At 38.4% G+C, this 12,256-nt stretch overlaps 2 protein-coding genes across 2 annotated transcripts; one reads left to right on the top strand and one right to left on the bottom strand.

Annotated features, from left to right (window-relative positions):
• The first annotated feature begins 5 nt into the window (after nucleotides 1-5).
• On the top strand, nucleotides 6-9,350 carry zdhhc15a (zinc finger DHHC-type palmitoyltransferase 15a). Its single transcript, XM_043239807.1, has 12 exons — nucleotides 6-151; nucleotides 852-878; nucleotides 1,006-1,100; nucleotides 2,120-2,240; nucleotides 3,372-3,441; nucleotides 3,877-3,909; nucleotides 5,587-5,707; nucleotides 6,536-6,668; nucleotides 6,752-6,878; nucleotides 7,938-8,038; nucleotides 8,516-8,574; nucleotides 8,687-9,350. Exons 1-11 carry the CDS (start codon nucleotides 34-36, stop codon nucleotides 8,557-8,559), a joined length of 990 nt encoding a protein of 329 aa, XP_043095742.1. The 5' UTR covers nucleotides 6-33; the 3' UTR covers nucleotides 8,560-8,574; nucleotides 8,687-9,350.
• Nucleotides 9,070-11,904, bottom strand: uprt (uracil phosphoribosyltransferase (FUR1) homolog (S. cerevisiae)). The gene is made up of 7 exons (XM_043239808.1): nucleotides 11,496-11,904; nucleotides 10,976-11,018; nucleotides 10,636-10,705; nucleotides 10,444-10,506; nucleotides 10,200-10,361; nucleotides 9,915-10,013; nucleotides 9,070-9,513 (listed from the first exon to the last, which is right to left on the bottom strand). The coding sequence occupies exons 1-7, from the start codon at nucleotides 11,735-11,737 to the stop codon at nucleotides 9,407-9,409; spliced, it is 786 nt and encodes a 261-aa protein (XP_043095743.1). The 5' UTR covers nucleotides 11,738-11,904; the 3' UTR covers nucleotides 9,070-9,406.
• Nucleotides 11,905-12,256: the final 352 nt, after the last annotated feature.

The following is a 12,256-nucleotide window of genomic DNA, read 5'->3' as shown; positions in this document are numbered from 1 at the left end:
CCAGAGATAGAGAGGTTTGTGACGGTCATCGTGATGCTTCTGACCGCGTGCCTCCGGCGCTGCGCGCGGCTTCTTTACTGGATCCCGGTTACGATCGTTATTATGGTTGTGATGTGGTCATACTACGCATATGTCGTTCACTTCTGTTGGAGTGAGTAATATTTTCTTTGCAAAATCTTTCAAATGAGGCATTTAGTGACGCAGAGTTCGTAGCGTAACAGGTGATGACAAAATGTAGGTAAACCGGACTTGATGTAACATGTTTTGTGTGTAAACTGTTTTTGTGGTGTTTCTCAATTTTAACGAGACCGCAGTGTTCGTCTGCTGCAGATTAAAGTAGTTTTGAAATCCTCAAGTATCAATTGTCTGTGTAATTTAATGTCCGTTACAAATTAATTAGTTGACGTGATGGGGTCAAATTAAATTATATAGATAATTCTTGTATATAAATTTAAAATTATGCCATCCACCATCACATCTCTTACCATGATTATGGATAGTGCAAAAGCGTAAGAAAAAAAAATCGTTTCAGAACAATTTCAAAGACGCACAGAACTCAGCAGTCACTGAAACACGCCTGTATACTGACCTATTCTGTGCAGTTTTTGAGGATTTGGGGTGCATTGTTGTTATAGAGCATAAATATCATCTTAGGAAGCTCGTTTTTTTTTTAGTTAAAATGTTGAGTTTTTTTTATTTTGCTCAGTCACAAGATCAGAAACGTTTCTTAATCTCATCAACTCATTTAAAAGTCATACATTATGTAGTTATATTATTACATGTTACTCTGTTTTTGGATATTATCAGACGTTATGCGTGACTGTGTTGACTCTTGTTCATTTTTGTGTCAGTCTTGCTTTCCTGTTCAACACAGAGAGGTATGAAGTTTTTTGTGTTTGCTTAGATATTCATTGTATGGTAATATGCAGTTCTAGTATTTGAATGAATGAACATTTGCTTGTAGTTATATGATTGATATTTGTTTGTATATATTCTCTCTGTCAGTGGTGTTCCTTTGCCTGTTCCACATCTGTTTTGGAATGTTCTCATGGTCATTGTGGAAAACGTTATCCACTCCGCCATCTTCTCCATCCGTGGAGGTACAGTAGCATTATTAAGCAACGATTCTTTTTCTGACCTTGAGTGCAAAAGCTGTCACTTGGCAATACCTATTTCAAAAAGTATATCTTTGTGCCTTATTTACCTTTTAAAAGGTGCATGTTTGTAGCCTAAAGGTACATATTAGTACCTGATGTGTGCATATCAGCATCTTTATGACAGCTTTTATCCTTTATTTCTGGGTGTTGATGCTGCTCTGCTGCCCTCCATTATGCTCCACCTTGTTTGTTGTACTACTTAAGCTTTTTGCTGAGCCTTAGTGAAGTAACAATGCTAGTCAATGTCTAAATGGTGGAGGTGGCCAATCAAATCAAAGATGACAGGTTTTACTGTCCAAAATATCGTAAGATGAATTACAGTTTGACACTTTGTAAAAAAAAAAAAAAAAAAAAAAGTGAAGTACTAATAGCTTAATATATAATATTTGAGCTGTTTTACTACAAAAAATGTAAATGACAAAAAAGTAATATTCAGTTATTCATACAATATTTCAGATTGAAAACAGAGCCTATCATTTATTTGACTCATGTAATTCTTGTTAATGAATACTTTTAGGCACATAGGTGTAAGATGAAGTCATCTTAAAGTGTTGTTTGCAAACAGTTATAGTTTGCAGTAAATTATAGTTCTTTTGCTGTTTGTCTATTTCTTTATTCCTATATATCTAATATAATCCTTTAATTGTATGATTTATTTAAAGTAATTCCCCTCCCCTTAAAAAATAGTTTGACATGGTTTTGGCCTTGCATCAGTGTACCATAGTACAGTACGCCACAGTCTTTTAATTTGTTCCTCATTTCTGCTGGCTTCACCTCCATAGAAGCGATACGTAGACTTGGGCTCTTACGAGGGTCAGGCCGTCCACCTGCAAGTTATTCAAGTCAGGCATGTCATACTTGACAAATGAGCGTAAAAGAAACCCCTCTCGCTCTCAGAGCACCGCCATCTAATTTGCTAATTGTACGTGTGTGTTTGTGTGTGCGCGGGTGTCTGTGTTCAGTTTCAGCTCTCCTCTTCAGACTCGCTGCTCTATGAGCAGGAGCCCGGCGGTGTGGAGAAGAGTCAGATCCTTCTGGAAATCTCCCAGAAGCTTTCAGTTCACACACGTACAGCAGCCGGAGGTCAGGAAACCCCTCAGCACTATAACAAATAAGCACAACAGTGTGTGAAGTATAAATAACATCTCAAAACCTAACTGGATCTACACCAAATGTAACTCGATTCACACTGAACCTGTAAACATTAACCTGCTCCATCAGCACCATGTAATTGAGGGAAGACACTGAACTCTAGATTACTCCAGAGACACTGAATCTGCAATTAGTGCATTTTGAACGGCTTTCAGTGAAAAGCATCTTCTGCAGCATGTCAGCAAGGTTTCTCTGCATCCCAGGGGAACCTGTAATGCCGGTACTGAATATTTAGCACTATGGCAAAATAAATTATATTTCAGGTCTGTGCTTTTTAGTAAATCAAAAACATCAGTGTACATAGTGTAGCCTGTTTCCCCCGAAACAAATGACTATGGTTTTGTTCTGTTGAAAAGTCCAGAGTTACAGTTGGATTCATTATCAAACACTGCCTTCATTTTCAGCATTATCAGAGATCATTTTTCCCATGTGTACCCAAAAAGAGATTATAAATGGTAATAGCTATAATACACCAAAAAGAATTGGAATCAGATTGAATTTGGATATCTGTATTGATACCCAATAAAACAAAATTTGAGTCATTTAATGCTGATGATAATTGTTAAATCCCAAAACCAATTTAAATAAATAAGTTTCCTCTAACACAAAGTAAACTTGACAAGTGATCAATTAAACAACAACAAGCAAACAAGAGGGAAAAAGGGGAATAATACATTCATTTGATAGATAGATACAAATATTAATAACTATTTTTTTAGTACATAATATATAACTATTTTGGATTCAAGCACTAAAGCACCAACTGTATTTCTACAGATTTTTTTTTTTTTTTTTGGTGAGTGATCTATTTGTGAGTTTTGAAGTCATGAATCAATACATAAATGATTTAAAGTCACTATAAATTAAGTTAATGTTCAAACGTCGTGCAGTACATTTCTGTTAAATACTCTGAAACTATCTTTTAATATACAATATTTCTTGCTGAACAACGTGAAAGAACGCGTATGTAATAGTCTGTTATCAAAGAGGGATTCTGTTTACCTAAATGTTGGAGAAAATGTTATTTATTTATTTGGTTGTTTGTGTGTGTGTTCATCTCAGCTATCAGGTTCTGTCATCACTGCCAATTGATAAAACCAGATCGCTGCCATCACTGTTCCATCTGCCAAATGTAAGAATCGCCTCTCTCTCTCTCCCTCTCTCCATTTCTGTGTGCGTATCAGTGCATCTCCCACTCATCTACACACTCTTCCCTTAATGAAAGGGAGACGTAGAAATGCGATCTGTGGGTGAGTGTGTGTGTGATAATTACAGGATGTTGTCGAAGCGCTTGGTCACATTTATTTGAGTGGACACAGTGAATCTTCTCAAATGAGTTTCGCTCTGAGTCAATATCAGATTTCCATCCATTGATTAAAGTCCAGGTCTGAGAGAGAGTGAGCGGGATAAAGAAAAAGCATGACTGTGTGTTTGTGGAGATTTTGAATGTGTGTGTGTGTGTGTGTGTGTCTGATTACACTGGGGTTTTTATTATTATTTAATGAGAATAGTTCCTGTGGCCTGTGCACTTCACTCCTGCGGTCTGTCTCTTTCTTTTTTTCTGTAGGTGTGTACTGAAGATGGATCATCATTGCCCATGGTTTGTAAACTGTCTGTTAAAAAACGCAAATATTCCAGTTAATGAGAACAACTTATGAATCGTTGTAATCTTTGGCTTTGTCGTGTAAATTACTTAAAAAAGAATAGTTCCACCCAAAATTAAAATTGGCTGAAAATCTTCCCGTTCTCAGGCCATCCAAGATGTAGACTTCTCTCAGATTGAAGAGAACGGGTCAGTCGTTTAACATCTTGTGAAGTGAAAAGCCATATTTTTGTTTGTAAGAAACAAATCAATCATTTAAGGACTTGATGATTTAAAGATTCAAAAATGAAAACTCCCTGACGCTTTACTCACTCTCAAGCAATCCTAAGTGTATGCATTTCTTTTACTTATATAAAAAAATGTCCTGGCTCTTCCAGTTGAGAGTCAAATTTGGTTTGAGATTTTGAAGTCTGAAAAAATGCATCCATCCATCCTTCATACAAAGTGGTGCATGTGGCTGCGGTGAATGAATAAAGGCTTTCCGAAGCAAATTGATGCATCTGTGTAAGAAAATATCCATGTTTTTCCAACTTTTTAAAATCTCTAGCGTCCACTATCTGTCCTATGCGAGTTCATGAGACCGTGGTGTTATAGTGGATGATGGAGGCATAGTAGTTAAGGCTCCAGTGAGAATTTACCAGTGAGTACAGGAGCAAAGAAACACCTCCTTTTTGGCTTATATCAAAATCTTATGATCATACTTGTAATCAAGTCTTCTAATGTTGTTTTGCTTTAAATTTTTTCTGCACTTACATGTTGGCCCGTGTCTTAAGTCATCCACTGGAATACCACTCTCTGATGAACGGTGTACGACGGTTAGCAGAAGGGTAGAGATAACGGTTTATAAAGTTTTAAATATGGACTTTTTTTTTCCTCACACAAATGCATTGACCCCCAGAGCCGTGTGGAGCACTTTGAATGGATGACTTTATTTTGCTTCAAAATCTCAAATCCTGCTCACTGCTGTTATAAAGCTTGGAAGAACCAGGACATTTTTTTGTCGGATGGCGAGGGTGAGTAAATCATGGGGTCATTTTCCTTTTTGGGTCAACCATCCCTTTAAAACATGTCTTCTTTTGGCCAAAGGTTGCATTTACATAACACTTCCTCTAGTAAAAAGGTCCATCCCCTATTGCCTTCACACATTAAAACCCACCAATGTATTTCTTTAGAACCGTTTTAGACTGTTCTTTCTTGTAAACTGTGCTTGATTTGTGCACATTCCTCTGATTCAGACAAAATGCAGAAAGCAGTGTTATACATAGAGTATTTTACCCTAAAACAATGGTTTGGTCAGAAAAGCATTTTAAGGATGGTTTCGTTTATTACCAACTTTTCGCTGTACAAGATGTTTGATGATGAACAACCGTTATGTTTGTACAGCTGTTTGGACCTTAATTCTGACAGAAATAAAACAAACTCTTTTATATCTTGGATGTCCTGAATGTGAGTGAATTCCCAAAGTATTATAAAATGCTGTATAATGCTGCTTTTAAATATCTTTAATATTTAAATATTCTTTAAATAATTTTGTAGAGCAGCAGTACAGGCTGTTAGATTCTCATAACATGGTGCTTGAATCTTGTTTAAATGCCAATACTACTGTAAATTGAAAAAAAAAAATGACATTGTTTTCTTCTTGTATGTGTGCTGTGTTTCTGTGAGCATGTTTAGGCTGAATAACTGTATTGGATTCTCCAACTATAAGTTCTTCATGCTCTTCCTGCTCTACTCACTTCTGTATTGCCTGCTTATCGTCGCAACAGTTACACCAACCTTCATCCAACTGTGGCTGGTGTGTGACACTTTTTTTTCCAAGCAAGATTCACATGCAATTTAAATGCTTTCCATCAAATATTAAAAATATACTCTGAATTTAAAAAATATATATATATTTGAATAAAATTTCAAGTTTCAATGTGAAGACACTTTTGGATAAAAGCACGTAACTAAATGCTCATATAATAGAGGTTTTATATATTTTTTTATTCCTTGATTATTTATTTTATTTCTGTGTGTTGCACAGTATCTTATTGCAATAATGACATTCTCTCTCTCTCTCTCTCTCTCTCTCTCTCTCTCTCTCTCTCTCTCTCTCCTCCTCCCTCCTCCCTCCCCTCCCTCCCTCTCTCTCTCTCTCTCTCTCTCTCCCCCCCCTCTCTCTCTCTCCCCTCTCTCTCTCTCTCCCTCCCTCTCTCTCTCTTCCCCCTCTCTCTCTCTTCCCCCCCCTCTCTCTCTCTCTCTCCTCTCTCTCTCTCCCTCTCTCTCTCTCTCTCTCTCTCTCTCTCTCTCTCTCTCTCTCTCTCTCTCTCTCTCTCTCTCTCTCTCTCTCTCTCTCTCTCTCTCTCTCTCTCTCTCTCTCTCTCTCTCTGTCTCTCTCTCTCTCTCCCCCTCTCTCTCTCTCCCCTCTCTCTCTCTCTCTCTCTCTCTCTCTCTCCCTCTCTCTCTCTCTCTCTCTCTCTCTCTCTCTCTCTCTCTCTCTCTCTCTCTCTCTCTCTCTCTCTCTCTCTCTCTCTCTCTCTCTCTCTCTCTCTCTCTCTCTCTCTCTCTCTCTCTCTCTCTCTCTCTCTCTCTCTCTCTCTCTCTCTCTCTCCCTCTCTCCCTCTCTCCCTCTCTCTCTCAGGGCAAACTATTTGATAGTTGCGTTAAACTGCATGTTTTGTTCCTGACATTGGTGTCGGCCATGTTTGCCGTCACCCTCTGTTTTTTGCTGTTCTTCCACATCTGGCTTCTGGCCAGCAACAAAACTACTCTTGGTAAAACCTGCATTTCACGTATTCACATATTGTGTGTGAGGTTTTGTAGGGGTCATAGCATCTCTCAACCGTCTTTCTGTCAGAGTGGCTGTCAGTACCGTTTTTTGTGGATGGACCAGCAAGTGAGGCATTTGATGTGGGTGTCCAGGCAAACTTCATACAGGTGTTTGGAAAGAACAAGAGTCTCTGGCCATTGCCAGTATTCAGCAGGTCAGTAATGAACTCGATGCTTGAGACTCATAAACAACTCACACTTAAAATTATGACATATTACCACCTCTTAATTTGTAAGTTTCCACCTGTCATTTTGATTTCGCTAGTGACAATGGTGTACCAGTTCAAATGCTATGGGCGAAGGTTTGAGCAAAACATACTAACAGCTAAGACGTTTTTGTAACCTGTTTTTTTTTTTTATGTAAAACTTAGTTTAGTACTCTAGCAGCCTTTGACTGCCACTTTCTCTCTGTGTCTTTCAGATGTGTGCACTGAGAAAACCATAATAAATCATAAGTTTAAACTAATATGGTTAAAAACACATGATTTAAATGCAATAAACATGACAATCAGAAATAAAAAAAAATCATGTTTTTTTTTTAGCCTGTTTCTGCTAATATCCATTCAAAATAGGCATTTTCAGAATGATATATTACATCTGTGGTGCATTTTGAGCTGAAACTTCACAGGCACATTCTGGGGACACCAGAGTCTTGCATTACATATTGAAAAAAGGGGCATAATGTCTGCTCGTATTGCTCTGCTTAAAATATATAAAAAATGCTGTTTTTCTTTCTATTTGTCAAAAACAATTATCATTGATAATTTATCATTAACATTGATAACAAGAAATTGAGAACAGTACATAACTTTTTAATGATCAAATCAGCATATGTGGAGGATCATGTGACACTGAAGATAATTCTGCAAATTAAGTTTTGCCATCATAGTAATAAATAAAATATGTAATGTATGTTCTTGGTTTATTTTAAACTACTTTTCTTCTGATATTTGCAACCTTGGTTAGCACAGAAGTATCTTATAGAAACATGAAACACATCAACGCATTATACCGACCCCAAATGTTAACCTTAAATGCCAGTATAGATAAATTCCAGTGCTATGTTTCCTTGTCCATTCCTGGCATTTCCCTGTTTAGTCAAATGGCAGCAATCAGAACTTAAAATTTCTTTGATTTATTTTGATGTAATGCCACAGTACACGTCTTTTCACACATATAGCTTATATTTACTAACTGTTTCTTATCATTTACAGTCAAGGGGATGGACAGTCTTTTCCCTTGAGATGCCACATGTCATCTCACAGCCCTTCAGAGATGAATGGAAATGGACATTGTGCCATAGAAGGAAGTGTGGGTAAGACGCACACATTCTGAATCATATTTCATTCAATCAGAGCCTAGTTTGCCGGATTGCAGAGAGTCACTGCTGTAGGTTTGGTAAATCTTTTATTTAGAAGGAGACCGAATTTATCCCAGTTCTCACGCTGTCTCTAAAGGCGATCTCCTCTCTGCTTCTGTCATTAACTTAAGTGTGCTATCACAAAGAGTAGGATTACGAACACGCTTACTCTAAAATTCCCCTACTGATGTAAAACAAACTCCAAAAAGCACTCGGAATAATCATTTTTTAATTCTCAGAAGCGACTAGCAGTTTAGGAGAAAAAAAACATGAAATATTTTATTGTAATACAAAAATGGTCTAGCGTGTCATTTTGGAATAGATTCAGACTGTAAGTATATACTGCCCCCTTGAGGCCAAACCAGGGCTGCACAACCTGATCAAAAATTCTGATTTGAGCTTTTTGTCTGTCTCACTCTGTGCTACCATCAGTCTCACCTGAGGGGGTCTCTGTTACCATAGCAGTGGATGACTAGCAGTAATGAAATAAGGTACGAGAAAAGATTTGTTCTGCTTTTCAAGGGCATCTCTGAACCAGCAGCCCTCAAGGATTCAAATGTAGTAGAAATGAAGTTATATGAACCGCTCTCTTTGTATTTCTAGGTTGACCGAACGGGTCATGTGACGGTGTCACGGAGAGTCTCTCAACTTGGGCGATTTCAGAAAGATCTCAGTCACAGGTTAAGGCGAGCGGCCCTCAGAGAGACGAGAGTGAGGGTGAACACCTGCCCGCATGCTCAGTTTTCACCTGGAACACTTCCTGCAGGAGCGATCAGGTCTCCGAAACCTCTCCTTTACTGATCAGGGTGTGAGAGAGCTTTATCAGGTGTCCCTGCTGAGTGATGATGTTTTTAATTCATTATTTTGTAGTGAAGTGAAGTTTGGTGTTTTTCTGTTGTGGGAATAGATTCTTGCCTTATGATGAGATGCTATTGAATAGCATCTTGTATGACATTAATAACAGATTTGATAAAAAAGTAAACAAATACAGTTTATTTAATACAAAATATTTTATTTGTATTTTTCTGTTTTGCATCACTGTTTAGGAACGGTTCGTTTCAATCCTGGTGGTGTCATAGATGAGCACGTGTATTTCAAAGATTATAATACATTTGCTCACATTAAGAATGGATAAATATATAACAACAACCCCAAAAAAAAAATACAGAGGCCAGCCCCGATGTACCAATCACACATACAGAGACACTTGCTGTGGGCTGGTCAGGCTTTACCAGGTGGATAAAAAAAAAAACGAATCAAAAACCAAAACGCACAAGCAGCTTCAGGTGAATCCAAGTGAACGTGTGTGCTATTGGTGGGTTGTCAGTCTGTGCCAAAATACCTTTGGCCGAAGTGTGTCGGAGCGACTGCGTGAACTTCCGTTGTCAGTATAGTGATATCGGGAAACTCCTGAACAATGGACCGTGCACCTGTACAAAGCATTAGTTTATGATTTTATATATATATATATATATATATATATATTATATATTATATATATATATATATATATATATAAATATAAAATTGATACTTCTATTCTTCAAGAATGCATTCAATCACATAGAATTTAAATTAAAGTAAAAGCAAATACATACAAAAAAAGAAAAAAAAAAGGGCAGTTTTTTTCCTAAATACATTTTAATATGAGCATATTCCAAATATTGGGATTGGACTTGAAACTAATTTTGCACTGTTTTTTGAAATGTCATTTGTTCTTTAGAGCTTATTAACATTAAAACCTACCAATAAGGTAAAATAATACAAATGTATTTATTCATGAATGAGAATACAAATCAAGTATGCACGGCTGGCTCTGCGTGTGTCTTACCGTGTGGAGTGGAGAAGAGACTCAGTAGTATGATATGTTTGGCCTGCAGGCCGTGTTCATTCAGCACCCGCACCGCTTCTATTACAGTGTTGCCTGTACCTGAACATACACAACAATGAATTGGGCCTTTTATTGGCATGTTTAAAGTATTTACATTGAGACCCAGATGAAACTCTTTGTTTTCCCCACTGCCATGATTTCACCCTCTCGATTCAAACGAGAAATGTAAAAAGGAAAAACTGAGATTCTACTACGTGGGCCATTTTATAAAAGTCATGTACTTACTAAGTATAGGGTACATGAGCAGAACCTTCCTTCGGCTAATGTCAGGAGGGAACTTTGCATAGTAAACTTTAGCCTTTTGTGTCTCTTCATCGCTCTGGATCAGAATCTTCCCGATACGGATTGATCTGCAGCAGTCTCTTAGGCCTTGCTCCATGGCCTCCCCTGCTCACACAATAGATGTGTTTTGTATTAGTGTAAAGGGCATGCACACTAAATAGGGAAGTATTTGTACAGCAGGACTCACCACTCCTCATAATGCTAACCCCACAGTTTCCCTTTTCAAACTTCACACCTTCATACTTATGTCCTGCACGGGGAGTAAATACGGAAACTTTGCAATTGCACAAATTCAAGAGCCCACGGTGGCAATGTTATATTAATATGCAAAAGGATTACAGTGAGCTGGGGGAATTAATCGCCATGGTAACAGGCTCACCTGTTGGTGTAGTTACAGTGCATTCACTGTATGGAAGCTGATTGAGACCCTCCTCCACCACTAATCTTATCTGGGAGCAAAACAAACAACCAGTCTGATTTAAATGAAAGGCCAGCAAACCAAATACAAAACAGGAGTAGATCTACTAATTTAACAATGCAAAATCAAGTGCAATGCAATCAACCATGCATTGATTCTGTTTAAACTGAAAAAAATGCGCGTTGATTGCCTTTATTTACAAGGTCTTTATACAAGATAACATCTGGTTGTAAACCATTCGTCTGAAATGTTGACATTTAAACAAATGACCACCATTTACGCGATTCCTGGCGATGCTTACCAATCTATCAGCACAGAACACAAAATCACCTCTACTGGTAGTTCTGTGTGAAACAGAAAGAGGACAATTATTGCATGTCTTATGTAATTCAAGTACTATGTAAATACATATACAGCTGTGTAAATCAAACGATGTGCATGCCTGTTCCAGATTAATGCACGTTATTATTAGTTACTGTGAAGTCCTTCTTGTGTCATATGTATACCTGCATGCATGTACCAAGAGCACCTTAAAAAGTAAGGAATTCCCTTTGTGTCTGCGCACACTTGGCAAATAAAGCTAATTCTGATAAGCCACAATATGACTTTGTATATATATGATACATTTACGTAAACAAAACGACACGAGACTATATCCCAGTTTTTCCGTGTACGTTTTAGATACGTTCTGATAAGCTACAGATGTACGTGCTTGCACACATGCTGTGGTTTGCGTGCATATGATGCGGATCTGGCCTAAATACGGGATACGGAACGTGCATTCAATGCAGATCCGGTTGAAAGGCGGACTGGACACTCACTTGTCCCGAATGATTGTCTGAAGTTCTCGTATTTGGTCATTTAACGGCAAGAGCTTCAGCTGAGGTCCTATTTGTCGTTGGATGTCGCTCGGGGTTTGGTTTTCGCACGGCTCGTCTTGACAGGTCTCGGCTGCGGGGCTGCTGCGGGCGAAGCGGACGTGCTTCGCGGCGTGTTCGGGGCTCTCGCTGTTATTCAGCTGCTGGTTATGGCACGGCATCTTCTCGATGAGATCCGTTTCCATATGACAAACAATAAAAAGAAAGAAAAAAGAAAACACTACGCCAAACCACCTGGTCCACTTAAATGATGGCTGTTCCGCGGATGATGTGAATCTGTACCACTATCTTCTCGCCATGTTGAGCGGTGGAGAGCATGATACATGACGCACGCTCCCGGGGAACAACAACCTGACGTCATATCCCCTGTTCACCTGATTGGATAGAAACCGTGCCCGTCTGAATCTCATTGACGTAAGGGGCGGGATACTGCGGCGCTCATTCAAGCAAAACCCGTCAGAGGCGCTGATGCACGAGTGACTGGTGAGCGGTGAATCGTGGCGCTTTTAATGCATCGTGATTTAATAAGGGTAATTAAATATAACAAATGTTGCCATAAATAATGATCTTACAGGAAGATGAATCAACACAGCAAATAGTGCAGTAAACAAACGGTAAATAATTAGTATATGTGACCCTGGACCACAAAACCAGTCATAAGTAGCTACAGCCAACATTGTGGGTCAAAATGATCGATTTTGCCA

This window comes from Puntigrus tetrazona, chromosome 5 (genome assembly GCF_018831695.1).
Source record: "Puntigrus tetrazona isolate hp1 chromosome 5, ASM1883169v1, whole genome shotgun sequence".
In the NCBI taxonomy this organism is placed as follows: domain Eukaryota; kingdom Metazoa; phylum Chordata; class Actinopteri; order Cypriniformes; family Cyprinidae; genus Puntigrus; species Puntigrus tetrazona.
The sequence above is the reverse complement of the archived record's forward strand: the minus strand, read 5'-3'. Positions and strand labels throughout refer to the sequence as shown.